The sequence below is a fragment of the Drosophila miranda genome, chromosome 4 (genome assembly GCF_003369915.1).
Source record: "Drosophila miranda strain MSH22 chromosome 4, D.miranda_PacBio2.1, whole genome shotgun sequence".
Classification (NCBI taxonomy): domain Eukaryota; kingdom Metazoa; phylum Arthropoda; class Insecta; order Diptera; family Drosophilidae; genus Drosophila; species Drosophila miranda.
In genome coordinates, this window is record NC_046677.1 from 21,218,235 (window position 1) to 21,245,759 (window position 27,525).

A 27,525-nucleotide genomic window follows, 5' to 3' on the forward strand; every position below is an offset into this window, starting at 1 on the left:
ATATATATATGTATACTGTATACTGTGGGTATAGATTCCGCGTTTTGGTTTAGCTCGTTCGCCTTTGCGTTCCACTTTGCGACTTGCCAGCACTCGACGACGACAAGGGGTTTTTGTAACCTCGCAGCCAGCTTGCGACTCTCCAAATGTTCGCCGACACTCTAGTGGTCTCGCTCTGGCTGCTGCCGCGCAGCGAAGCGTATTAGCACAGGTGTAATTACCTGTTAGGCTCCCAGCTATAGCTATCTCTTTCGGCGGCCAGACAGAGAGAGAGAGAGAGAGAGCGAGAGCTTGAGCTCTTGATCGTGGTGCTCTCTTTAAGGTGAGGCCATCTCGCTTCCACAGTCGAAGAGAGCCACGCTCTTTGATCATAATGATCATGTCTGTCGCTGACTCACACGAAAGTTGGTCTTGTGAAAAAAGCTGCCTTCTCGTAGGTCTCTTCCGACTTTTTTCTGGAGAACTACTACTACTACTGCTGCTGCTGCTGCTACTGTCGTTGACATTTTCGTGGCAGAGGTGCCAGCGCTGGTCACACTTCCGCTCTCCGATCATTTTTTTTAATTTGTATGGACATTACCAAACCGTTTAAAGCAATCTTCTTAACAGCACCTATAACCGATCTGTGATCTGCAATCTCCTTATCATTATGAGCAGTTCCAACCGGAACTAGCTTCCTTTGGGCGCATTCCTTTGGGCCTTGCACAGGGCCCAATCGGATGTCCCAGCACGAGTCTAATGGGCCCTCAATCGATTAAAGGCTATTATCATTATGGAAATGGAATCCTTTACCCCAGAGACTGGTACCTTTTAATAGTTACGAACTTCCGTCGGTTGCTTGGAGAATGTTTTTGCAACTGCAGTCATGTGGAAATCTTTTAGAGCTACTGTTAGTTCTTGGGTCGGGGTGATCTATGCTTTGATTTCGTTGGAAATAACAACAAAAATAACAACTATAAACATGAAAACGAGGTGGTGTCTTTGTGACCGAAGATGGAGGTACGCTTGCTAAAAGATTAATCTCCTATTTTGTTCAAAAACGGCAGAATCATGTTAAATGAAGTTAAAAGTAAACCAGTGAATCTTTACCTTTACCTTTACCTTTAGGAAAACTATTTCGCTAAGGGACTTACCCGGTGCCAAGAGTATATCTACAGTGAAAGCCTTTTTAGCCGCGAATTTCCTTTTCCGGAAACTCCATTGGAAGTGGTCTTTTGACTTGAAAGTACTGGAACTTCGCTATCTGTGTATTTCAAACTTCTGTGCAGAATTATAATGCCCCCGGCAAGGGTATCAAAATACAGAGAAATAAAACAAAAACAAAAAAACAAAAAAAACTCCATTTGTCGTTTTTCATGCTGCTTAACGGAAGCAGCCGCAACCGTTAGACGAGCTGTTGCCAGCGATGCCAGCCAAATGCAATTAGTTGCAGCAACAAACTGCAGCTGCCACTGCCACAAGCTGCAAGCTGCAAGCAGCAAGCTGGGATGTGCCACTGACGCTGAGGATGGGCTGCAACAGTAACAGCAACCGCTGCAGAAGCTTCGGGCTGTTGGCTTTCCATTTGGCTAAGCAGCAGCCTAAATACGTTCTGCAAATGATCTCTGGCAAAATATAATAAAGGAAGTTGGCGAAAATACATTTATCCATCTAATGATGTGATCTCGATTCATCCTCTCTCTCAAAGAAATAGGCCAAATAGAAGAAGAGTCAAAATTAAGTGCAGCTTAAATTTACGAGTATATTCGTGTGCTATCAAAACTTTAACACAAAAAAATAGTAGATTTATTGTTTGAATTTCTCCTTTCAGGTTGAACAAATTAGGGGTAGGGGGCTTTCGTTGGCTATAAGCTTAAACGTTTTCAATACAAATATTTGAGGTGAAATATAAAATCCAAACAAATCACTGTGTTTAAAAAATGATTGCTTAAGACTTTATCTTCATTTAAACCTATAAATTCATCAAAGTTTTCGACTAAAAATTGGAGATCTACAAATACATTTTGGAAAATAAATTATTGAAAACCCAATAACCGTTGAAGAATATATTATAGCTATATATTCAATATATTATACTAAATTAAAGCAATTATTTTGAACTTAGATTAATCCAAAATAAAATATGGAATGAGTTTGAAATTAAACTTTAGATAATTTCGTAAATTTAAAAGCCAAACGGAATTGACTGGCACATCAGTGGCTGTCGCCATGCATTGTTCTAACAAAAAACTAAAAACATTTATAGAAATGTGTATTAGAGAAACAGCTAACATGATGAAAAAACGTAACTATTATTTTGGCCAGACAACAGACGACAGACAACAGCTAACAGCTCGTTGAATACCGGCACAAAAGTCGAACTATTCGCAGCTCATGTGTTTCAGTTGTATTTGTAATTCTCTTTTATTTTTCACATACTCATCGAACCGTGACGATGCGTTGTTGTTGTTGTTGTGTCGTTGTACCTGTACCTACTACTGTATAGGTATGGGTATGGGTATGGGTATACCTGAGTCTAACCCCCGCAGAAGCTGATGATCTAAGTGTAGAACATGCGATAATGTTTATGGCTGTCGGTTCTGTTCTACTCTCTTCGCATAGGGGTGCACCTCGGAACACGATTCGACTGTGGATAAATATACATATGCATACGAGTATATACATATGTATGTATGTACGAGTAGGTGGTGCGCCTGCATGACAACGTTGGACGGAGGTTGTATCGAAACGGTAGCCCCCCGAAAAAGGGATAATTAATTATGCCCGTGGGCTGCTGCTGGTGACATTATTCTTTTCACCTTTCGATAAGGAAATGACGAGGCGCAAAACAGTTTCAACAAAATGCTTCTGGCATGGATGCCCCATAGAAACTAGAGCCCCTTCCCCGCCTCCCATCTCGCTCTGTCTCTCCTTGCGGAAGTTCTCGTTTTTGTGAAAGAAGAAAATTTCCGCTTGTGAAATTATTTTTTCTGTCGCTTCAGCATATGACTGACACCCCAGTGGCAGTGCCAGTCCCAGTGTTAAAGCCATATAGATGATATAGTTTTTTCTATGAAATGAGTCAGCTGAGCCAACGGCGATTTGTTTCGGCTAATTGTGCAATTTTGTGATTTCGTTATTGTTTTTCTTTCTTTTTCTTTTCGCTGCTTTGTTGCAATCATTGGCCAAGACATTTAGCCAAATTGCATTTGGAAAAGCATTTGGGGAACGGAACTGTAAGTGTCTCGAGACTTTCACCATATGGATTGCTGGAAATCCTGCAAATGGTTCTCCCTCTCGCTCTCTGCCGAGTTTCTGGCACTGCAATTAACAGTCTAATGAACTTTCACCAAAACCAAAACCAAACCCCCGAACCCCAAAACCGAAAAAAAAGAAACAGGAAAATCATTTCCAGAACCCTACCTAACGGATGTGCCAAGTAGCGAGAGCACTGGGGGTTCGGGTCAAAAGCAATTGACCGCCCAGCAAGAAAAGCCAACACCGAAAAAAAGGGCCTAAAGCTTAATTTTGGATCAACACGGCAGAACAGTAGTCGTCGGAGCATTCGGGGTAAGAAATTGTGGAACTCTGAAAGGTACATATTGTCTGAGGACTTATTGATACCTTAGAGTGGTTAAGATTGTGCCAATGAATGGGAATAGAAACAAAAAAAACTAACCTTAAATACAATGAGATCTATAAAAGAGATCTGTGTGGATTGTAACACTCTGAAACCTTCAATTCGTTCAAAGAGCTATATAAATAAATGATCCAAGTTTCACTTCTCAGGTGAAAATCTGCCCTAGTACTAGCGTTCTTGCTCTAGCTAATGTTATGCTCCCACAAACGATCGCAAGTTTCTTTTACTAACCACCAAAGCTCCTCTTCTATTGAGTCAACTCCCTAGGACGGAAGCTACCCTAGCCCTTCTGCTTTTTGGCCAGTTACCTACTTTGTAGCCGACCAGTGGACCCTTCATTTATGTTCATAACGTAAGAACAAGCCGTCTTTGTATGCTGGAATACTAGAAGTAATAATAACAATAATAACCCACATGCCCGAGTACGGGACGGGAGCCATTTGACTTTAAGTGAAGTCATCAAAACACGCCGCATCAGCGACAAACCGAACTCTGAATTCTGTGAAACTTTTGCCAGAGAGCCCCGGACATACTAAAAACCCAAAATGAAAAAAACAGAGCGACAAAATATTACAGAACAGAACTGAAAAGAGGATTTCTTAATTATTCAAGAAGTGGAGCGGGAGGGAGACAACAACAAAATGCTGCGTTTAGGGTCGGTTCTTGTATTGGCCTCATCATAATTACAGGGCACTCTTCTACTTCTACTTTGATCCATAAGCCAGGCACAGACCTAGGGCCCTGGCCCCGGTCCAAGTCCGTTCTTCAGGGCAATGATATGTGTCGCGCTCTAGTGCCAGCAGCTCCAGTCCGGCAATTATTTTACGACCTAACTGAAAACTCAACCAGAGACCAGAGACCAAAAGAACAACTCATAGCGATTCAGTGAAAAGCATTTGGCTCGGCTCGTCTCTTTTTTGGGTTCTAGTTTTTACTATACGAGTAGTACTATATATGAAATTCTGGTTACGGACGGCTGCCTTTGACTGATCTACGATAGCGAAAAAAAAACAAAAAAGAAGATCTTTTTGAGCATGTCCGCCGGTCCGAGAGCGTAGTGTCGCACGTGTTTTCTTTTGGGGTGTCGCCGAAAGTGCCTACAAGTCGTTACAATTTTCCACGATTTAGTGGGACAGACCCCTTGCACAACCTCTTTGAGAGTACAGTTGCGCTCAGTGCTGTATGCAGCGGAGCCAAATGGTTCCATGCAACAACATATCAAACTCAACGGAGCAGAAAATCAAAAAAGTGCAAAAGGCAGAACCCATCAACAGGTTGCCACAGAGTGAGACAAAGAGGTTACCCCCATAGACATAGAGAGAAAGAGGGAGAGCAGAGCGCCCTACAAGTGTATGATAATAATTTAGACGCTTATCTCTTGATAGAGCTGGCCAACATGCAATATGGTGCCCGGATGAATCCAACTCCCGAGTCGGGCTCCACAGCCACGGCCACAGCAGAATGCAAACATTATTTTTCCGCTGCTTTAAATGGAAAATTGTGAAAGAATTATGTGTTAAACACGCAGCCGGGCCGCCGCAGAAGCAGCAGCAGCGGGCACAGCATTGGGTACAGTTACAACAAAATGTAAAGCACATTCTTGGCTAATGCGAAGGAACGAACACTGGACAACAAAAACGTACTTGGTTGAGTCTTCAAAGAACGTACGTATATGTAGGTGGAGAATGTAATTGTAAGGGAAATGCGAAGAAAAAGATGATTCCATCGAACATGATAGCCGATCAGGATAAGGTTCTTAAGCTTGCAGTGGAAATATTTTCGATAATATTTTAATATATTATGTTAGATGCTTTCAGGTTACGTTAAGTTTTACAGATTAAGTGACCGTAATCTTAAGCTTTACCTTTAGTTGTATCATATTTCGCCTTCTATTGTTTATTCCATTATAAGACCTAAAATTATAGGATCCAATTCGAATAATAGTAGTAGTATCTGCAAATAGTATTCTTTAGAAATGTATAACCAGGAGTTTTCTTTGATATAATAACTAAAATCTAATCAAAATGTTTATTATACAATAATTACCTTACTTTCATTTCAGTTTACCTCAACCCCAACCCCAAACGCAAACCATGTCCCAAGAAGCTTTCCCAAGACCTGTTGCCTGTTGGCTGGTGTAAGGAAGTGCAGATGGCGCCTTAGACATGACTTCAATTAAAGTGCAATAACAACTCTATTACTAGCGAATGGCTGTATCAATAAGAGTCTTCTTACAGTCGGACAGACGGGCAGGCAGTCGGCAGCTAGCCAGATGACGTGAGATATGAAGAGCTCTAAAACAATAAAAATCTGAAATCAATTTCTATAAAAGCAGCTCCAGCAGCAGTAGCATCACAATCGGCCGAGCAGATGGAGAAGCAATGATGCGTAAACGTGTTGGGGCCGAAGATGATGGGGGTTGATGGGAGGGGTGGGGGCCTCGGCTACCGGTTAAAGTCGATTCATGTTCCAAAAGGGGTCTCCAGTCCCGGTCTCTGTCCCTGTGTTCCTGTGGCGGAGCCGAACCAGGCTCACACCTTAAATGGCGACTGGGACAAGCTGCAGCTTCAAGAGCCTGTGATTATCTGAGAAAGAAGCGAGAAATATTTATGAACTGATGGCCCCAGTCATTGATGAGGATCCGATGCTGTCCGGAGTGCTGAATGGACTGCAATGATGCTATCACCAGGCCATCTAAGGGGAGTTTCTCTGTCTCTCTAGATCTACCTCCAACTCCATCTCCATCTCTAGCTCGAACTCCATCTCCAACTCCAGGTCCATAGGCCACAATGAGTTGATGGATAGTTGCGTAGCAGGAAGCACGCTCCAAGTAACTTATGAAAATGTATAAAGAAAAAAAGTAGTAATAATAAGAAAGAAACAAATCTTGGGACGGGGTTTCGGTGACCGAGCTCAACAGGTGTAATAATTGGAATCTGTTTTCCATCTGGCATCTCCATGGCGGCGTAGACCCTAATCATGGTGAGTGAGCGCGCGAGCCAAAAGGTACTAAATTCTGCAGATACTTTCCGGGCAGTCTTCCGACTTGCGGTTACGCTTCGTGGGCTGTGTCTAGGCATTAAACCAACCAGCAGCTGTAAAATTACATCAAATGTTTAACCAACCCCCAAGTGGGGGGAGCTCCATCTACTCAACCTCCGAGACAAATTTCTGGTATAGACCGCACAGAACTTTACTTTATTTTGAGTGATTACCAGAACCGTACCGAACCGCACTATCCTTGCAGGAGACTCAGACGAGAGTCTGACGCTTTCCCACGCTCAGAGCCACTGCTCCTGACCTGCCTCTAATTAAAGAGGCAGCCAAGCGTTGCCACATGTCACACCCAGTTCGCTGATGTTGCAGTTGCACTTTCCAGCTCTTCTCCTTATTTCTGTGTATTTTTTCGTGGATGACTTACGCATTACAAATGAAGCAAATGGGAATTTACATATCAATCCCCAAAACCTGCGCCTCATGCTGATAATTATCTTTGCACACCAAGTGCCAGGCTCTCGTTTTTTATTATTTTTTTTTTGCTATATCCCTCTCTTTCTCTGTCTCTTTCTGTTTGTAATTGAATTGGAGTGCAGCCGCGAAAAGGTCACAGACACTGCACATGGGCCAGCAAGCGGAGTCAGCAATAAGCCAAACACCAAGCTACAAAATATGGGATATACAAAAAGAAGTGCCGAATATCTTAATGTCGAGACACGGGAACCATGAGAAAATTGCATATTAAGTGAATGATAAATTTGTGGCAAATCTTGTAGATTGCAAAATATATTACAGAGTTCTCCTCCCTCTATTGTATCTGAATCAATACCAGATGCAATTGGAAACTTCCATTAAATATATTTACATATCATATCGTACATTTCCTTAGAAATGTTTGTTGTTGAATACTTTTCCTATGTGTGGAGACTAACTTGAACTTGAATGATTATTTGTTCATCTTGAAATAACACTCCTTCTGTCTAGTGTAATTAAAGCCAGTGACTTGGCGCGTGAGATCAGCCATGAATAAGGCAGGAGCCGCGGCCATAGCCATAGTTGTAGATGTATCTCTGGCTGGAGCTAGAGCTGGTGCTGTAGCTGGAGCCACCTGTGCGCACAAAAATAATGCAAATTATCAGCTGAAATTGCACGAATGGTCAGGTGCATCATCATAATGAAGAAACTTAGGACGAGGCAGAAGGCAGAAGCAGAAGCAGCTGGGGAAGATGGGCCAGAAGTCGCCGCTTCTTTCATAATTGAGTTGCAAATGTTTCGGGGAGTGTTGCCTGCAGAAGGGGTTAAAGAGTGGCACTTTTTGGCTTTTTGGTTCCCATGGCCGACAGAAAAGCGGGCTTAAACACTCCGTTTCATAGATAATCATCATAATTATCTGGCATACAATAAATATAATATCCTAGGCAAATTACAACAATTAGGCAGCTCCCAGCTCACAGTTGGAAAACACCCAAAAAAAACCCAGGGGGAAAGCAAATGATCGTTGGGCTGCCTGTATTTATATTCGAGTATAGTATATGTATCTCTCTCTCTGAATACAATGTATTGTATGATCTGCTCTGCAGTGGGCCACAATGATAGAGACAATGGCTGTGCGGCCGCATAATAGACATAATTTTCACACGCGTTTCATTTCGGGGAGAGCAGCCCAAATTAGGCAGAAAAACACTCTGCGGCGACGCGACGGGACCTGCCTGGCCAAAAAGAGTAAAACGCGAGCAAATGTTTAAGCCACAGCGGGGTAGGCAGGGAAGGGCCCACGAGGGCAGGGGCAGAAACATTTCAAAAAGGGGAAATATCATTCGGTAATTTCGGGTCGATTAGAAAGTTGATGTGAGCAAGGTTATGCCACAGTTACTTTAGGTTAGATTGCATAAGGGAGCTGCCTTAAAATGAATGAAATGGTGTATAAAATGGATAAATCGGTGTATGAATGTTCTTAGATATAAGAAAATTGTAAGAAAATCCTATCGGATAAAGCCATACCCAGAGAAAAAAGCCCTAAAATTGTAATAATCGTATTTATACTTGGATTTCAAAATGTATATCAAGAAATTTGCTTCGAAAGTGGAAATAAAGAATGATTCTTCAAGTTTGGCTTCTCTTTATTGTTATAAGATTATGCATTCTATATTTTAATTCAATAAAATCTCACTATTATCTCTTGTACTCAAAGTTCTTGGACAATTCCCTGTTTCTTATAACCCTCTACTCAACTATAGGAACTTCTCTGTCCACCCGCGCAGCTTCTAAAAATCCTCCTAGAATATACAGAGCTCCATTCTTCGTTTTTGTTGTTGCCGACGTGTTGCATGGCTATACGGACATTGGATGGCAACAGCCCACGACTAAGCCCAATGCCTCCAAAAGCGGAAACTCATTGGCAACGCTTCGTTGCGTCAATTTCTCGACGCGACTTTTTGGCCAACAGGTTGGCAAAACAATAACAAAAAAGATATTCACACTCGTACACCCGTACAAATAATACGAGTAGAGTACCCAAACCGAAAAGAAAGAAAACAAAAATCTGACGCCAAACCAAACCAAACCAAAATGGCAAAATGGCCGACAACAAAACAACAACTGAAAATGGGGAAAAAATTGTTTTAATATTTCAGTTACGCTCCGGCAAGCGACAACATCGCGATAGAGCCTCCCCGACTTTGACTTCTTGAATCGTATATACAGTATATATAGGAGTAAGAGTACTCAATCGTATGTGTGTTTTGGGGGCGGGGGATGATGGTATGATGATACTGGCACAATGGAAAAGGGTAAATCACAGAGGAGATCCAAACAGATGGAGATCTCGTGCCAAGCCAGACCAGACCGCAAGTACAGAGAGAATTGGGCTGCCGGTCAGTCCCCCGGAGCCATCGAGCGAACACCTGAGCATTTCTTTATGGATCTTGAGCAGAAAACCTATAGCGGCGTAACGTCATTAAAATTAGTGCTATGCTGAGCTGAATTTAACTTAAAGAATGAACATATCGGGCAGAGAGAGAGGGAGCCCATAGTCTGGTAAGATACGGAAACATACAAGTATAGGGAGGATAGGGGTAACACACGTTACAGATGGGGTTTTAGTCACGAACGCATATCGGTTATAGTTAGTCGCTTCGGTTGTTCGGTTCCTTGCTGGTTACGCTTCGTTGTCAGAGCCTAAGATGGCGTTGAATATTTCGGAAATGTGGAGGATGGTCCTATAATGGTGGGGGGTAGGAGGTAAGACCCACCCATAGGTAAAGCTCAGCAAGGGCTAGAGCGAGAGCAGCCATCCCATGTGGGAATGGGCAAACGTTGACTCTCAGGTAATTAGAGTCAGCAACAAAGGCCATAATTACCTTGTAACTAGGAATTATGAAAATATAATAAAAACTGAAAGACAGATGGACAGAGAGACACAGAGGGAGAGGAATGTAGTCTAGGGCCACGGCCACCCAACCACAGAGATCTGGTCTGTGCCGCCGCCACCTGACAGTAGTCAATCTTTAATGACTCTTATTTTTATTTTACATCTGACTTCTCCTCTTACCTTTTGGCATTAGAAGATTTCTCATGATTGTCTCCATTCAGCAGCACTCGTCTGCCGATATCTCTTTGGGTCAGGCCTAATCTCTGCTCTGATCCAAGTCGATTTCTTGTCTGCCCATTCAGATCTCTCAGTGCAGTGCAGGGCAATAAAAACGCAGCCACTCGTACTCGTGTACTCGTACTTCTCTCTGTTCGTTTTGGTTTCTTTTATTAGTTTTATGTGCTTGGGAAGAATGCCAATTGCCTTTGGACATGGGACAATATTATCGGCTTCTCGGGCTGGGCTGGGGAAGTGGAAAACCTCACTCAATGCCCATAGGCATTCCTCCTCTTCAATGTTTTTGCCCGATTTTATGAGCACTTTCCCCCTAGATCCTCCGTCATAGCCAGAGATAATAATGCAGCTGTACGTAATGAGTTCATCAATAGTCGAAAGAACAAGACTTTATTACAAAGACGAAGACAGGAAAATAATGTTTGATTAATCAAAAGATATGTGGAAATAGTCATATATGCTAGATGGGGAATATATAGACTGAATATATACATATCTATGATATTTACGAAATATATAATTGTTGCATTGGTTTTTTGGTTAAGGAAAATAAAACACGAAACGGTGGGGAGACTCTTAGTGATTCAAATTATGTTTTCATTACCTTTTAGATACTTTTATTAATAAATCTCTATGGGTACAGGGGTGTACTAATATAATATAGATAGCCCCCATTGTTTCTATCACTGCGAGAATTGAACAAAAATGTCTTTGCTACCGAAGTTCGATCCCCAGAATCCAATAACAAAATACAGGACGTGTGTAATTGCTGCTCGACTGGAGACTCCCTAAATTTCGTTGTTCCTAAATTGTATCTACTAGATTGAAGAAACTGGATGATCTATTCGATCAGTATTCTATCCAAAATAAAGAAAACGTGGATAGACGGTGGGCAGAAATATATTTTATAAGATGCATAAATGATACCTATGATTACATATTCTACCGATATTATAACACAGGCTTTTAGTAAGTAGCTCACTAGCTATGAGTTTGGAAGACTATTACTCGAACACTTGAAAGACGAGTACTGGGGAAAGTAATTTATAATATTTCCTTCTTCAATGTGTTCCAACCTGAGGACAGACATTTCTTGTCGTCCGAGGAGTCTTAAATATTTTAGCTGTAATTCAAACTAATAAAATTGATTGATAAGGTGGCTCCAGAGAGTCGATCCCCCATTAAAGTTAATTCCTTTGCCGATTTGCAACCCGATAACAGAGCCCTCAAGCCCTTGATAATGCAGAGATCCGACACAATATGATGGGAATGCAGCTCCAAAGATTATACCCACTCAGTTCAAACACCTCCGAAAATCCCCTTTTACAGATTAAGGCTTACACTGAGAGAAAAAAGTTAAATTTGTAGGGAATGTATTTAATTTAAATAAGAAGAAAGCTAAAACACTTCAATTTTAATATTTCCACACTCGGTTCCAAATTAATGGCATAAATATTTAAATCAAAGTGAAAATATTACAAAATCAGCGAGTTTTCCTCTACGTGTATGTATTATCAACGCCCTTATCAGCCTCAAGTCCCTTGCCATCGACGAGGGAACGTGAGACACACTCAGTATAGTCGGATCATTGCTGCAAAGCGGATGGCAAAAAAAATGCTGAATTTTCTTTGGTTTGTCGTGATTCTATCGGTGCTCCGGGTCTGCACTGCTGCGACCCCGGAATCTTACCTGCTGCAGACCTACAGGTGTGGTACAAAAGTGGTTTTAAAACAGATAGAAAATACATAAAACTATTGCTGCATATTGTATTTTTACATATTGTGATGTGTATGTGTTCTGAACAAATTGTATCAAGATAACATAGAAAAACAAATATGAGTAATTTTTAACCAGTTTCAAGTAGATATATATACATATAAATCCCGCCCTCAAACGTTAAGAAATATTTGTGATTTAATGGGGTTTAATATGGCTCATCTAATCAATCAAATATACGAATACTCGCACTGAAGAGCAAATAATTGAAAAACTCCATTCTCTAACGTTCTAATCTGAAATACGATAATGTGAATTCTCAACAGCTGGAATATCTTTAGTGTATTTTCAAGTATGCAGATCCTTGAGCCGTCGCCTTCAGTTAAAGACTTTCTAGTACTATATACAAGCATAAATATATGTACAAGTAAACGATTATACTTTTAAACCTTTATTATAAATACTTAAACATGTTAAGATTCCGACCACTAGCTAAACTAAGAATCTTATTTAGTATACGATTCAAAATCTCTCTCTTTTTGCAGTCTCCCCTCGGACCTAAACTTTATGCCCACCCTGGGCAATGGTCATCTGGGCTACACGGTCTTCGGGGATGCCATCTTTATGAACGGGGTATACAATGGGCCCGCAGGCAACAGCAAGCGCGCTCGCATACCCAATTGGCTGAATATCACGACGGAAGTTTGCGATCGTTTCGGTTGTGCCACAGACGCGGATGTGGCCGTGAATGGTACTAGCTATGAGATGAATCTGCGTGATGGCTACTTCCGTTCTATAACAACTTACAACACCCTGGGACTATCCATAGAGCAAAGAACGTATCCGCATAAGTTCTTCAATAGGGCCTTGGTCTATGAGGTGGTGGCCACCAGAAGCACCGCATATGGCACCAGAGCGAACTGTAAGTAAAAGCAAGGAAAGGAGGTAACACACTGCCTGATGAGGGGATTCTCTTTGTAGCACCTCAGTTCCTGAGACTTAGCCAACACCCTGGTAATGCCAGCGATGCCTTTGAGTTTGTGGTTGTTTCCAATGGAAGCAGTGCCAGCGGAGATTATCGTACCATTCGAGGTCGCACGGACATCATCGAATTCGAGCGGTTCCAACAACAACCGCAAGAGATCTACATAATTTTTAGCCAATCTCTGGAGGAGCCTCTGCAATTGGAGTGGCCCACTTGGCAGGCGGAAGTGCGTCATCGTATCATCATCTGCATAGATCGACAACAGAGTGTTGCCCTCAAGGAGCTGCAGGATGTTCTACAATTGAATGCCAACAGCATGCTGCAAAGACACACAGTCGCCTGGCACAACTTCTGGGACAGAGACTTCTCCATCGAACTGGTGGGCAATGTTCTGGAACTCTCGCAGATCATCAATGCTGGTATCTTCTACTTGGCCAGTTCGCTACCTTCCCTAAGCACCAATCAGGTCAACGAGCCCTTCTACGGCCTCAGCCCCACTGGCCTGGGACGTGGCAACCTCGAGGCGGACTATCAGGGTCACAACTTCTGGGACACGGAGATCTGGATGCTGCCGGTGGTCACTCATTTTGGCTTTGAGTATGGCAAGCAGGTGCTGGACTATCGCAGCAGGAAACTCGAGGCAGCCAAGTACAATGCACGTTCAAAAGGCTACAAGGGAGCCAGGTGAGAATTCAAAGATTTTGGTTCTCCGTTAACAGATCGGAATCATCACACTTCCTTTAGGTTTCCCTGGGAGAGCGCATATACGGGCACTGAGGTGACGAATCCCTGCTGCCCCGAGGTAGCCCAGCAGGAGATCCACATCTCGCCCGACATCTCATTTGCCCTACAAAAGTTTTTTGCCCACTCGGGGGACTACGCTTGGGTCTGCGATAAGGCCTGGCCGATTGCCGCCGAAGTGGCCGAGTTTCTGGTGAGCCGAGCTGCCTGTGAGGAATTCCGTCCAGTGTGCCACCTGCTGAATGTGATGGGACCCGACGAGGATCATCCGGATGTCGATGACAATGTCTATACGAATGCGGTGTCCAAAATTGCCCTGGAGTTTGCCGAATGGGCGGGCGAGATGTGCGGAAATGACAGTACTGAACTATTTGAGAAGTGGCGCCGTGTCAACGATCGCTTGTTGATTCTACACGACACTGCGCTAGACTATCATCCCCAGCATGTGGGCTATGTCGTGAACACCACCATCAAGCAGGCGGACACCATTCTGCTGGGATATCCCCTGCGATACGATATAAGGTAGAGTTGATCCTTAGTTCTAGAGAAGGTCTAGTGATAATCTTGTGATACCCTATACAGCACCACTCACCTGAACGACTTGAGGATTTATTCCAATGTGACCAGAGAATCGGGACCGGCCATGACCTGGTCCATGTTCGCCACCAACTATCTGACCAGCAGTGAGGAATGGCTTGGCCACGAGTATTTCGAACGGGGCTACAAGGACTACGTCCGTCCCGAGTTCAAGGTGTGGAGCGAGACACCGTTGGGCTTTGAGGGTTCCGCGAACTTCCTAACTGGCATCGGTGGCTTCCTTCAAGCCATGATTTACGGCTATGGTGGCGTCAACTTTGTCCGAGATAACAACAAGACCACGATGATTCTTCGTGTGGGCACGTCGCCACTGTATGTGGATGAGGTGCATGTGAACTATTTGCGCTATGCACGTAACACATGTCGCTGGGTCTTCGGGGATAGATTCTCCAATATGGACTGTGGCGTCAGATCGGGGGCTCAAGGCACCTTCGAGATGGTTCAGGGCAAGAAGAGAACATTGTTGGGAAGATCGTTCAATGGTGAGTCTATCATACAATTCAAAAGTGTAACTCCCTTAAAATTATGGAATCATTTGCAGTGACTCTCGTGAAAGGTGATGAGCCTGTGCATATCAGTTATTTGGAATAAATGAATATATTTTATTATGTGAATAAATATGAGGAGAACTACATATTTGGGTGCTGTGGTTGCATATTCGTGGGAATTCTAAATTAAAATATTTAGTATGACGTTTTTGGGAAGGATCTATTGCATTTGGTTATGGCTATCTTGGATTTGGTGGTTAAAACATCCCATGTGTGTCTGTGTGTTGGCCCCCTACTTAAACTTGGCTATCGATGAGCCACTTACGCCACCCGAATTCTTGCTGTTGCCACTGAGAACCACATAGGCGGTCTTGGTTTCTTTTTGCTTATGCTGCAACATGGTTAGAGTGCCCAGTGGGGTGTCCGTCGAGCTCATTGTCTTCATTAGCTATAGGAAAAATGATTTTATACATATATTATGAAGAGAGATTTATATTTAATGGTTGACTTACCCCATCTTGCTCCATTTTCTTCAAACGTTTCTCGATCTTGTTCTTTCCGGGCCCCTTGCCATGGAACTTATGTGACAGATAGCGGAACGCCTCTTTGAGGTTCAATATGCGGCCATTGTCATCAATGTAGTCCAACTTGACGTTGGGTTTAAAGGTCTCTTTATCCTTAAAGTCCATAATGGGTCCGCAGTGGAATCGATCACGACGGCCAACCTTTTCGTCTTCGCCAGCTGCTTTGTCCTCAATAGAATAGTTCTTAGCCTGCAGATGTGCCATTTTGGTGTTGCTGGGCCTGTTCTTTTCCTCCCTTTCAAGGTAACCCTTGGACAGGGCCAAGCGCAGGGCATTCGCCACACCAGCGCCCACATCAGGCTCCTCATCCAGAATGGCACGGTCCTCCAGATCATCGCCAAGATTGTCCAAATCAGCTGGCTGCATAACCTCATCGGGATTCACCGAATTCCATGTACCATGGCTCAGTGCTGGCTGATCATTGTGCGTATCCATATTATCGTCCAGCTGCTCGATCTTGTCAAAGTCCATCATATCATTGGAATCCTCGTTACGATTTCCGGCCATGCCATACGTGGGAATGTCTCCCAAGGTGCGGCAGAACTCAGCCGTGGCATTGAGCACGATGTGGCCATCCACACTGCTGAGCACCACACCCGAACTGGCGTCATCGATGATCTCGGGCTTGATATCCCGCTGAATGGACTCAAACTCAATGGGCAAGGATTTCTTGATGATGTTCTCCTTTTGCTTCAGCTTGCGGGCCTTGGATAGAACACGCTCGAGATCATCATCCTCATCGGCCTCATATTTAACCTCTGGCTTGGTCTCCTCCATATCAACATCTTCTGGATCGCGATGACGTCCCTGACGGCTACCGAAATTCGACATGCCTGATGTTCCGGCCTCAGCCAAAGGCTCGAGGTCTTCGGCTTTCAGTTTCTGACGAAGCTTCTTTACCTTTTTCTTTGGCTTCTTGAATCTAAAGGGAATGAGATTATTTTGGAATGAAGAAAGGTATATAATTATAAAAAAAAGTGTCAATCTTACTTGGCCAACTCCTCCACACTGAATGTATCCGATGCCAACTGCAAATTGGTATCCTCCAATGTTTCCAGACGTTTTCCAGCCAGCTTTGTTTTAATTTCCAATAGTCTGCGTCTGTTCTCACGATCCTCCTCGGAATTTTCGCCAATCACAAAGTTCTTGCGCTTCTTGGGCTGTCCCTCGATGTCCTCGTCATATTTCTCCAGCACGGAACGCTCAATGGGGTTGCCCAACTCGTCGTATTGCTCTTCATAGACATTGTAGCCATAGCTGAGGGGATTCTGTTTTTTGTTGACAACATTCTTCTTGTAGCGCTCATCGTCGAGCATGTTAACATTGACCAGCGTGTCGCCCTCTTCCTCATTGAGAACGTCTTGATCTTTGAGCGTTAGGATAACCGTGCGACCTTCCCCAAAGTCATCCATATCGTGCTCCACACGCAACCCCTTCAAATTGTTATCGCCATAGGCACGCTGACGGGCCTTTTGCTTCTCCTGCTCGACCATCTCTGGGATGCCAAAGGTCTCATCAAGCTCCTCCAACTCTTTGGCCTGGGGGAAAATATGATGATTTTTATTCGAATTACAAAAATTAATTGTAGATCTAATAAGGCTTACCTTCTTTTTTGCCTCTTCGCGTTCATTGACTACTCGCTTGTTCTTGTCCACCCACTTGGTGACATTATCCGTCTCCTCATCGGATTCCCCCAACGTTCTGATGCGTGCCAATCTCTCTTCCAAGAAACGTTTCTCCTTGCGCTGCTTAAGCTTCTCACGCAGCTTCTCCGCCTCTTTTTTCTCCTTTAGGTTGTCGGCCGGCTTGTGAAGGAACTCTCCCCACTCGTCCTTGTACGAGGAGAGATCGCTGTCCCCACCCGACTTTTTATTCTCGCTTGTCGAGGCAGGAGTCACCTTGCTGGTCCCACTCTCCACCTCGAGGGGCTTCAGACCTAGCTTGGCACGAAGTTTGTTGGTTTCCTGAACTGAGAGAACATCGCCAGCTCCATTTTCGGGTATGGGCGAATGGGAGCGTCCGAATGCCTCGCGTTCTCGGTTTGCTGGTCCAGAGGGCTTGCGTCCTGACTTGGACGGCGACTGAGATCGGGACCGTTCTCGGTTCCCTCTATCCCTCTCCCTGCCAGCACGCTTGCGAGCCTCTCGCTCGCGTTCGATTTCTCGCTCTCGACGCCCCTCATAGTCCGCGTGTCTGGATATTTGTGGCGGAGGTGGAGCGGACAGCTCACCATGCCGTTCGCGCTCACGGTCCCGATCACGCTCCCTTTCACGGTCCTTGGGGCGCTCCTTTTCGCGATTCCTGTCGCGTTCCCTTTCACGCTCCCGGTCACGGTCTCTTTCACGCTCCCTTTCCCGTTGCTGGTCTCTCTCGCGTCCAGCATCTCTATCTCGAGCAGATGCTCTTTCTCTGACAGGCGGCTCTGGCTCGCGCACCCTTTCCCTGGCGGATGTCTCCCTTACCTTGCTCTGCTCCACTGGCACCTCCACACAATCCGAGCCTGCAAAGAAGAGGTACAGGTTAGAACGGGCTATCACGATGCTGACGAATCGCTCTTCTTATATCAAATTTTTTGGCTTTCTTCTCTCCCACTCACAATCTGCGGCAGCAGCATCGGAGAACCTGCAAAAACAAGAAACGGAGAGAAGAACACCAAAATTTAGTACGTCCAGAACTAGGATAGTGCAGCACCAAGGCAATTGCCGGGCCCCAGGCAGTCCAACACAATCAAAGAATCGCTTTTCCAGTTGGGTCTGTCGGCCACGGCAATCGCCCTTGAGCTTGGTCTGCACCAGCATCCCATCCGGCCACACTTACTATCCGAATCGGACTCCTCCAAGGAGATAACCTCACTGGTACGCTCCAGCTCTTTGTGCTTGTGGTGCTTGTGACGGTGCTCCTTCTGCTTCTTGTGTTTGTGATGTGTCACATCCTCGTCTTCAGTGCCCCGTTCCTGGCGTTCCTCAGATCGCGAGCGATGCCTGGCCTTTTTATCCTTCTTGTGCTTTTTGCCAGACGACGACGAGCCCATTTTTTCTTTTCTGATTTTTTTTCACGAATTTCACAAAAAAAAGCTATATATATCAGAGTAGAGTGACCACAAATTGCTTGTTGAAAAAAACCCGGCACGCGATATTGAAATACCGAAAAATACTTTTAAAAAAGAGTACGATTGCTTCCTCTTCACTCGTTCGCCATTCACAACGCGTTCAAAACAAAGACAGCACGAGGACAACAATGGAGATCAGTAAAGTATGTTTAAAATCTATTATAAAGTAATGCGTACTCATAATTGCATTACCTCACTCCGCAGAAGTCGAAGAAATCAAAGAACGCGAAGAAAGACTCGACACTCACACTGAAGCTCACGGCACTCCAAAAAAAGAAAAAAGAGGTCGCACGCGTTCTCACCCTGAAACACGAAATCCTGTTCAAATCCTCTGTTTCCTATTTGGAGTACCTGGAGCTGCGCGCCGAAATAGAGCGTCTCAATGGCCTGAAGGATAACTTTACGCGACGCGTCGACAAATTAAAACAACAAGCTAAATAGTCTATAAATTCTTCGTAGTCGTGAGGGCTTTAATGCCTGTTGTAATGGTTAAAGAAACTTAATGTAGGAGAATTGTACACAATATAAGGCACATTTGATAATTGTCTTTACTTTTTAATAAAAGTACTAGATATTGTAGACGCTCTTCTTTAGGAACTCCTACTCCTTCACCAAAAAAGCGTTCCACATGCGGTTGAACTCCTCCTGGAATTGACAAGCCAAAATCTCGTCTGAGGTAATCGTGCAGTTCTCGAAATTTCCAACGAATCCATTATATGTCCAGTTGACAGAGCCGCTTATCAGGACGCTTCCGTAGGGCCGTGGCCATTTGCACTTCTTGAGTCCCAGAATCTCTTGCACCCGGGCCACGCCATCGATCACGCAGAACTTGTGGTGCATCATGACTTTGGTTGTGAAAGGTCCGCGCAGGGGTACACCGAGTTCAGCCAGTTTCAGTACCTTCGATTTACTGGAATAGGCCATTTCGTGATCGCTGATCATGCGAATGGACACTCCCCGATCCAGCGCGCGGTTTATGGCCAAGAATAAATCCGTAGAAGTGAATGTGTATATGCATATATCAATAGAGTATTGAGCCTCATCGATCAGCATAGTTATCTTCTCCAACTGTCTCAAGCTGCAGTGCTTGTTTCTGCATTGAAAAGTTTTGGGGGCTGATTGCGTACCCTGGTTCTGATGCTCCTTGTAACAAATTTCTCCCAGTTCATTGAAAAAGAGAACCTCGTGGACCCGACGTCGTCGCGTCTTGCTGCGTACATATTTTATTGCTTTCACTATTAGCTCCGCGGCTAAGCCGGTGCTTGCGAAAACCGTGACGGTGGCCACAATCGGATGACTCTCAAAAATCGCAAAAATGTTCATTTTTCAATACTTCTGATCTTTGAGCGGTCAAACAAAAAAACGATTTAGCGAAATGGGTCACACAAAAAAACGAAAGAGGATAGTCGTTCATATTGTTATATTTTTATATTCCGTTGAATAATTCTTTCTAACTAAAACCTTAAGTTTTGCCCACGTAATTTTAAGCCATTGATTAATCAATTTTCTACTTAACTGGCTAGTTTTTAGTCCTTGCTTTTATTGTATTTTGTCTAAAACAAGGTTTAAACAAACAAGTTCAACCAAAAAAAACAGTCGCAATGTCGCTGGTATTTGAAGATAAGATGCGTGTGTAGGCATTTGTACACCCTATTTCGTTAATTTTATATGTAGATCAAACGCAATTTATTAAGACCTTTTCTAAAATTGATATGTTTTTGACTTATTCATGTGTATTATTAGTATCTTGTATATATTTATCTCGATCCTGATACCTACGGAGCCTTGGAAGACAAACGTATTCACAATTATGTAACATCTTTTTCCCCAGGGTATGAAAATTAATGTTGCCGGGAATCATTGTTGTCAACCGGTTATTCACCAATAAATACTTGTTTATTATCTTCCGTCGAATATTCCCAGCTATATAGAACATTTAGCCATGCCCACTCAATTTTGTACGATTGATGAATCAATTCTATACATGATTGGCCTATTCGAAATACTTGCTTTTATTGGATTTCTATATAACGTTGAAAATGAAATTTAATAGATTGATGAAATTGGCTAAATATACCATTATATACCGATATACCGTAAATATACCGTCGGTTCAATTTTGACCTAAATTTTCAGGTTACCAAACCTGTAACCTGTAAGAGAATATGTGTAAACAAATTTCGGTTTTTTTTTTCATATAATCGTCATGGAAAACATTGAGATTTTGGATGCAAACGATCAGGAATTCATATTCATCACGAATTAGTATTTGATGTCCCCTTTCTGCTCAAGTTTTAGTTCATTAGCTTACATATAGATTTTTAATGGTGGGTTAAGGGTGTTAAGGCGAACTGTTTGTGGTTCATGAACCAAAAACAAATTCAAATAATTCCATTTTCCCTCTTTTTTAATTTATGATCAAATCGAAAAATGAAGTCTTCAACAATTTTGGCCACTGACACCAAGGAGTTGCTGGAAGCACGAGAAAGTGAACTGAAGAAGGTCCTGCAGTTGAAACTTTTGCTGGATGTATTGCGCCGCTTGGAGCCTGCAAATCAGAGCCCCGAAATTAAGCGAGCTCTCAAATTGGTGTCCATCGGGGAATTTGTCCGACTAGACGATAACGATCACGTACTTGGTAAGATCTGCTACAGTGATATCTTATTCTCTTGGTCATATTTATGCTTCTTTCCAGACCTACAGGACTACAAAATAATCCCGGCCCTCTCCTACACGGACCGCAAGGCCGTGCGCACCAATCTGACGGCCCAGCTGCAGGCCAAGCTCCTGCCCATTGCCGAGCTAGGGGATCAGATACGTGAGGAATTCCCTGAAGTATTCAGCAACGACTTGGAATTAGACCCAGGAAAAAAGGAGATCATCAGGCTGGAGGTAGAGCATCGCACCAGCATGGAGAAAAGGGGTCAGCTGCTCAGCCGCAAATGCGCCCTGCTCAATGATGCAGCCGACCTGAAGATGGGCACCCACCTGGTGAACGAGCTCCAACTTAAGCAGTCGTCGGCGAATGTGACGCAGACCAAGGCGGACCTGCTGTGCAGCTGGTTCATCCACGAAATTGCGTCGCGCACGGAGCACAGTGTGAAGGCTATCAAGGAGGTAGAAGCACATCTGGATGAGCTTCTTAGTGCCAAAAACAACCTCACCAGCACCGAAAGACGGTGAAAATAGATTAAGAGCATTATAAAATTAGTTTTAAATACATTGCAAATTGCCCAAGACAGGGCTGTTCCCCATCGGTGGCAGGTGGCAACGCTGTTGCACAGCCCAATAGTTGGCAAAGCGGCAACCAAACAATTTATAATCAGAAAAAAAAACTTAAAAACGCTTTGGACTCCTTGGCGGTGCTGGTGGATTCAATTGACCATGACCAGTCCTACTGAATCGGATCCCCAAGCAGAAGAACAGCCGGCAGATGAGGAAGCTGTGGCCACTGAGACACTGCCAGACGCTGCGCCCACTCCCTCAACGAATGGTGACGGCGGGAACGGATTGGGCGCAGAGGAGGAAAACGATGCCACCTCTCTTGACCGGGACGACTCCGCCAGCCTGTTTAGCAATACGACAACGACCACCAGGAGCAAGTCTCCGAACACGCGCAAGCTGAACCGTTTGTGCCGTCGCGTCAAGGCACCAAAAATGGTTCCACCGCTGTACAAGTACAGGTGAGCGGCTCTCGCCAGGTGTGACGCTTCGTGCGTGGTGTGACTACCTGCCTTTTGCAGCTCCTACGTGAGGGAGGACCACAATCACCAGATCTTTGGTGTCCAGTTCAATCCATTCCTAGAGAGGGGCCAGCCGCAGGTCTTTGCCACCGTGGGCAAGGATCGGGTGTCGATCTACGAGTGCGTCAAGAGGAACGAGGAGGAGGACACCAACGGTGGCCTGCGCCTCTTGCAGGTCTATGCTGATCCCGATGTGGGTAAATTTACATAAATAAATCTCCTGAACGTAAAGATTCGAACGCATTACCCTTTCCCTTTCAGACCGATGAAAGCTTCTATACGTGCGCCTGGTCGTATGACACCATCTCTGGCGACCCAGTGCTAGCCGCTGCTGGCTATCGCGGAGTCATACGCATCTTCAATCCCATAAAGCATCAATGCAGCAAGAACTACATAGGGCATGGCCATGCCATCAATGAGCTGAAGTTCCATCCGATTCGGCCTCAGCTGCTGCTGTCCGGCAGCAAGGATCACTCGCTTCGTCTGTGGAACATTCAGTCGGACGTTTGTGTGGCAGTGTTTGGCGGCGTTGAGGGACACCGCGACGAGGTGCTCTCGATTGATTTTGATCTGCGCGGGGATCGGATCATGTCCAGCGGCATGGACCACTCGCTGAAGCTGTGGCGCCTGGACAAGCCCGACATCAAGGAGGCTATCGAGCTGAGCTCAGATTTCATTCCCGGCAAGACGACAGCTCCATTTCCGACCATCAAGGAGCACTTTCCTGACTTTTCCACGCGCGACATCCATCGAAATTATGTGGACTGCGTCCAGTGGTTCGGCGACTTTGTCTTCTCCAAGTCCTGTGAGAACTCCATTGTCTGCTGGAAACCCGGCAAGCTGTCGGTCCCCTGGGACGAAATCAAACCGCAGGAGTCCGCCACCACAGTCCTCCATCACTTTGACTACAAAATGTGCGAGATTTGGTTCGTGCGCTTCGCCTTCAACTCGTGGCAGAAGGTTCTGGCCCTGGGCAACCAGCTTGGTACCACGTTCGTTTGGGAGCTCGACTGCAACGATCCGAACTTGACCAAGTGCAGCCAGCTGGTGCATCCGAAGAGCAACTCGACCATTCGACAGACATCCTTCTCCAAGGACGGATCCATTTTGATTTGTGTCTGTGACGACAGCACTGTCTGGCGCTGGGATCGGGGAAATTAGTTCTTGTAGCATTTATTTATTTATCTATACATAACTTATTTTATTTAAAAATATACACATATGTATTACATATATTGTAAGAACCCAGCTAACCATACGCTCACAAATCAAATGCGAGGATGGGATCTACAAGAAGTGTAACAATACAAAATGTATTATTTTACGCGACTTAATTCAGTTAACCTGACTTGGGTGGGTGGACTTAATTCAATTAATTTCGTTTTTTATACCCGATACTCAAAATGAGTATTGGGGTATATTAGATTTGTGGTGAAAATGGATGTGTGTAACGTCCAGAAGGAATCGTTTCCGACCCCATAAAGTATATATATTCTTGATCAGCATCAATAGCCGAGTCGATTGAGCCCTGTCTGTCTGTCCGTCCGTCTGTCCGTCCCTATTAGCGCCTAGTGCTCAAAGACTATAAGAGCTAGAGCAACGATGTTTTGGATCCAGACTTCTGTGATATGTCACTGCTACAAAAATATTTCAAAACTTCGCCCCGCCCACTTCCGCCCCCACAAAGGACGAAAACCTGTGGCATCCACAATTTTGAAGCCAAAAGAAACAAATCAATTTGCAGTGGCTACGCAGCGCCCGACGTCACGCTCAGACTGATTTTCTGTCTCTCTCGCACGCACCCTATGTCGTGTCGTTTAATATTAGCGGCGTCTGCCGGAGGAGAGCCATACTGACTTAGCATCGGGTATAACTGTAGAGTTGCGGTGTCCGCAGCAGCTCACAACGTTCCCCCTCGTTTTTTCTGATACTGCATCCCGCCAGAGAACGATTAGCCCATTGTCGACCAGAGGTTATTTATTTACACACACAAATCTTATTCAACTTGAAGAATTTTAACGCAGTTCAGGTGACAGATATCGTGAATTTTTTATAAGTAAAGAGCTAAGATAGGATGAATCTAATAGAAGAATTTAGAAACAGCATTATTTTCTGCTGTTTATTTCAAGTTGTTCACCTGTTTAAATGTAGGGGGCCAAGTGGGCTAAGTTCGGTTTTCCATAAGTATATTTACGAACGCGGCACAAAAAAAAAACAAAAACATAAATAATAGACTTTCTTGTTTGTTTAAAAGGTCATTAATGTATCCGGTCATTGCAGTGTTATTTCCTTTCGCTCCAGCATCGATCAAGTAACAATAAAAAATAAAAACAATTTAAAGATTGTTGATTGCAAAATCGTCAGATTTTTGCATTTATTTCAATTGGTTGTAAAATGCTGACTGACAGAGTGATAGCCACCAAGGAGGCTCTGGTTGTGGCTTTGGGCGAAAACTGGGAGCGCTATAGATCGAACATGAAGAATTGGTTTCGCAATCGCTGGAGCAAAGAGGAATTCGACTGTGAGTGCCGAAAGATCATGTCTCCGGACAAGTTGCATCTCCACAACCAGTTTCTGCTGGCGCTGCTCAACAAGATTGATGCCTTTGCCCCCGTGGAGACGACCCCACCTTTACAGGCCAGCAACAGCAACAGGAGCAAGCGGCGAAAGCGAAGCACGCGAACATTTGCGGAGCGTTTGAATTTCGAAATCTTGGAGGTGCTGGATTTTGTAGCCGAGGACAATATGCAAGTGATTCGACCACCGCCCACCGTAAGTGGCGAACAGCCGATGCAGCAACACCCGCCAACCCAACGATACTGCGCCCAGGAACTGTTCCTGCCCGATGCTGGCTTCATAATGGGCCGTTTCCTGATCGGTGCCTGGGAGATTGGCCTCGTCTCTGTGGACGACAACGTGGCCGAGTATGTGGCCATGGCTGTGCAAGTGCTGCTCAAGGATTTGCTGGGAACCATCATCAAGAAGCGTAAGCACTACAAAACCAGCGGTGAAGGCAACTTTTACTACGATGTGGGCGCCCCAATTCGAGATCCCGCCCTAAGGAACACTGTGACCCGCCAAAAGGTGGACGACAGTCCACTAGAGCTTGACAAGGAGCTAAATACGGCAAACTTTATGAGAAGGCAAAACGATGATGTTATCTTTCTCTCTGCCTGCGAAGAAGTGTAAGACGAGTTCTCCCCTTTCCACTATTGGCTCTACTTAACTTTTTCTCATTGACCATTTGCAGCCTGCCCAGCGAACGGACTCTCATCACCCTCAAGGATTGCCAGCTAGCCTTTCGGGATCGCAACTTGATTGGCTCCCACTCGGTGTACTCGATCAACATGGAGCGCCTCAACATGATGATGCATTAACTCAACCAAAGTATTATAGAAACCTATTTAAAATCAGTTCTATTCATGTAGGTGTAGCACAAAGGGTGCTCATGCAGGGTATATACACAGCTTATACTATTACGAAGAAGACTTTTAACAAAATTCGCGTGGCGGTGGATTGAAGGGCACGTGGCCTGGCAGAAACTGATCCGCCTTGAAGGCTTCAATTTCAGCTGGAGTCAAGGATTCCAAGAGGCTGTACACAGAACTTCCCCCTGGCTGTGATTGCTGCTGCTGCTGCTGTTGTTGTTGTTGTTGTTGATGCTGCTGCTGCATCAATTGATGTTGTTGTTGTTGCTGCTGCTGCATCATTTGTTGTTGTTGCTGTTGAAGAAGTTGCTGCTGCTGTTGGGAATTCACTTGCTGCATCATCTGTTGCGCCTGCTGCTGCTGCTGGTGCTGTTGAGGGAAGCCTACTGTTTGGGCCGATTGGGCAAACAATCCACTCGGCGGCTGCTGTGGCTGTTGAGCCACCTGGCCAAAGATCCCACCACTGGGATTGACTGCAGCTTGACCAAAGACACCTCCTGGCTGCTGCTGTTGAAAACCACCAAAAGGCATTTGGTTCGGGGGCTGGGCCTGCGCCTGAGCGAATATATTGCCTCCCTGAAAGGTCTGCGGTCCGGCTCCCTGCTGTTGCTGTTGTTGTTGCGGTTGTCCAAAAACACTTGTTGGTCCGGCCACGCTCCCGCCGCCGAATATGCTGTTTCCAGAGTTCGCCGAAACCATGGAGCCCCCAAAAAGGCTTTGTGTGTTATTGACTTGATTGCCAAGAGTCGGCTTGCTGAAGATGGATCCAGCGGTATTGGAAGCCGTAGCGGCAAATGGATTTTGGTTAGGAGCACTGGACACGGCGGAGGCACCTTCTGGAGCGTCGTAGATCTTGATCATTACATCGACCATCTGTGGGGTCACCTGGATCATGGTCTTCATCTTGTTGGTGGCCTCCATGACCTCCCGGTTGAACTGTTGATGGAACTGATCGAAGCTGTTCAGACGCTTCGCCTCGTAGCAGAGCAGGCGGACCTCCTCGAACGACTGGTCCTCGATGAAGTTGGGAATGTTCGCCTTATCCTTGAATGGGCCGTAAACAGAGAAAGGCCACATCTTCCCATTAATGCTGGCTTCCATGTCATTCTTCAGCACCACTCTAAAATAATCAAACATGTAATTTATTTATACATATATTGTGTCTGTTTCCATACTTGATGTCAAAATGTTCGTTGCTGCACTTGGTGCCAAAGCGGCAGGAGCCCTGCTGGAAGAACCGACAAACTACCATGCTTATGCTGTGAACTTTTTTAATTAATTTATAAGTTTATTAATTTATAAGCAAAACAAATACGCAATAGGGATGGGCAGAAAAGTGGCATTCACATGTTAGCGTTTGATATCGAAAAAACGGCACAGCAACAAGTCAAGGCACCTACGAACCTCACCTTTCATGAACAATATTCTGTACGCAATCAGGGTATATTTATTAATGCGGTGGGTTTCACCTGCCACGCATTAGGTTTTGTCAGTTTATTATTTTTGTATGGTATATTTTGGTATACATCTGAGGATCCGACGGTTTTCTTGCTACCACGTCTAGCTCACACATCTTGCAAAGTTGATCATTTTCATAGTGTTTCTAGTATTTTCAGACGCGTTATGGTTTCACCTTTTTTCCAATGTAAAAACCGTGTAGAGATACCACTTCGAGCCGTGTCCCAGGGCACATCAAATACTACGTGATCAGCATTGAATTCCTGATCGTTTGCCATCAAAATCTCAATTTTTTTAAATGTCGGAAAAAATGCATATCAAAAAGTAGATAACGGAGATTTTTCCCACTGGCGCTTCCATGGGGCTTATATGAAAAATAAACGGGCAAAAATACACATTTCAATTTCAGGTGTCGCCTTTGGTAATTACATAAAAATGTAGTTAATATGTTGCGAA

General features: G+C 44.6%; 8 protein-coding genes across 8 annotated transcripts; 5 read left to right on the forward strand and 3 right to left on the reverse strand.

The window, feature by feature from the left end:
- The first annotated feature begins 11,789 nt into the window (after positions 1 to 11,789).
- Positions 11,790 to 14,895, forward strand: LOC108162922 (protein-glucosylgalactosylhydroxylysine glucosidase). The gene is made up of 6 exons (XM_017297904.2): positions 11,790 to 11,926; positions 12,482 to 12,858; positions 12,918 to 13,605; positions 13,666 to 14,184; positions 14,245 to 14,741; positions 14,801 to 14,895. The coding sequence occupies exons 1-6, from the start codon at positions 11,823 to 11,825 to the stop codon at positions 14,848 to 14,850; spliced, it is 2,235 nt and encodes a 744-aa protein (XP_017153393.1). The 5' UTR covers positions 11,790 to 11,822; the 3' UTR covers positions 14,851 to 14,895.
- On the reverse strand, positions 14,841 to 18,445 carry LOC108162921 (U4/U6.U5 tri-snRNP-associated protein 1). The gene is made up of 5 exons (XM_017297903.2): positions 18,149 to 18,445; positions 16,936 to 17,831; positions 16,322 to 16,869; positions 15,260 to 16,253; positions 14,841 to 15,195 (listed from the first exon to the last, which is right to left on the reverse strand). Exons 1-5 carry the CDS (start codon positions 18,360 to 18,362, stop codon positions 15,040 to 15,042), a joined length of 2,808 nt encoding a protein of 935 aa, XP_017153392.1. The 5' UTR covers positions 18,363 to 18,445; the 3' UTR covers positions 14,841 to 15,039.
- A 44-nt stretch (positions 18,446 to 18,489) lies between these two features.
- On the forward strand, positions 18,490 to 19,019 carry LOC108162924. Its single transcript, XM_017297906.2, has 2 exons — positions 18,490 to 18,583; positions 18,645 to 19,019. Exons 1-2 carry the CDS (start codon positions 18,569 to 18,571, stop codon positions 18,879 to 18,881), a joined length of 252 nt encoding a protein of 83 aa, XP_017153395.1. The 5' UTR covers positions 18,490 to 18,568; the 3' UTR covers positions 18,882 to 19,019.
- LOC108162923 (mitochondrial cardiolipin hydrolase) lies at positions 18,879 to 20,230 on the reverse strand. The gene has a single exon (XM_017297905.2). The coding sequence runs from the start codon at positions 19,761 to 19,763 to the stop codon at positions 19,041 to 19,043; it is 723 nt and encodes a 240-aa protein (XP_017153394.1). The 5' UTR covers positions 19,764 to 20,230; the 3' UTR covers positions 18,879 to 19,040.
- Positions 20,231 to 20,793: 563 nt separating this feature from the next.
- On the forward strand, positions 20,794 to 21,679 carry LOC108163739 (augmin complex subunit dgt2). Its single transcript, XM_017299198.2, has 2 exons — positions 20,794 to 21,078; positions 21,136 to 21,679. The coding sequence occupies exons 1-2, from the start codon at positions 20,871 to 20,873 to the stop codon at positions 21,621 to 21,623; spliced, it is 696 nt and encodes a 231-aa protein (XP_017154687.1). The 5' UTR covers positions 20,794 to 20,870; the 3' UTR covers positions 21,624 to 21,679.
- LOC108161287 (polycomb protein esc) lies at positions 21,630 to 23,512 on the forward strand (the record flags this gene model as incomplete). The annotated part of the gene is made up of 3 exons (XM_017295505.2): positions 21,630 to 22,123; positions 22,184 to 22,376; positions 22,445 to 23,512. Coding segments are annotated over 3 exons (1,587 nt in total), but the record flags the coding sequence as incomplete, so codon positions are not given.
- An 815-nt stretch (positions 23,513 to 24,327) lies between these two features.
- On the forward strand, positions 24,328 to 25,666 carry LOC108163120 (transcriptional adapter 1). The gene is made up of 2 exons (XM_017298226.2): positions 24,328 to 25,368; positions 25,434 to 25,666. The coding sequence occupies exons 1-2, from the start codon at positions 24,578 to 24,580 to the stop codon at positions 25,558 to 25,560; spliced, it is 918 nt and encodes a 305-aa protein (XP_017153715.1). The 5' UTR covers positions 24,328 to 24,577; the 3' UTR covers positions 25,561 to 25,666.
- Positions 25,574 to 26,964, reverse strand: LOC108163119 (alpha-protein kinase 1-like). The gene is made up of 2 exons (XM_017298225.2): positions 26,787 to 26,964; positions 25,574 to 26,731 (listed from the first exon to the last, which is right to left on the reverse strand). The coding sequence occupies exons 1-2, from the start codon at positions 26,861 to 26,863 to the stop codon at positions 25,675 to 25,677; spliced, it is 1,134 nt and encodes a 377-aa protein (XP_017153714.1). The 5' UTR covers positions 26,864 to 26,964; the 3' UTR covers positions 25,574 to 25,674.
- Between the last annotated feature and the right edge of the window lie 561 nt (positions 26,965 to 27,525).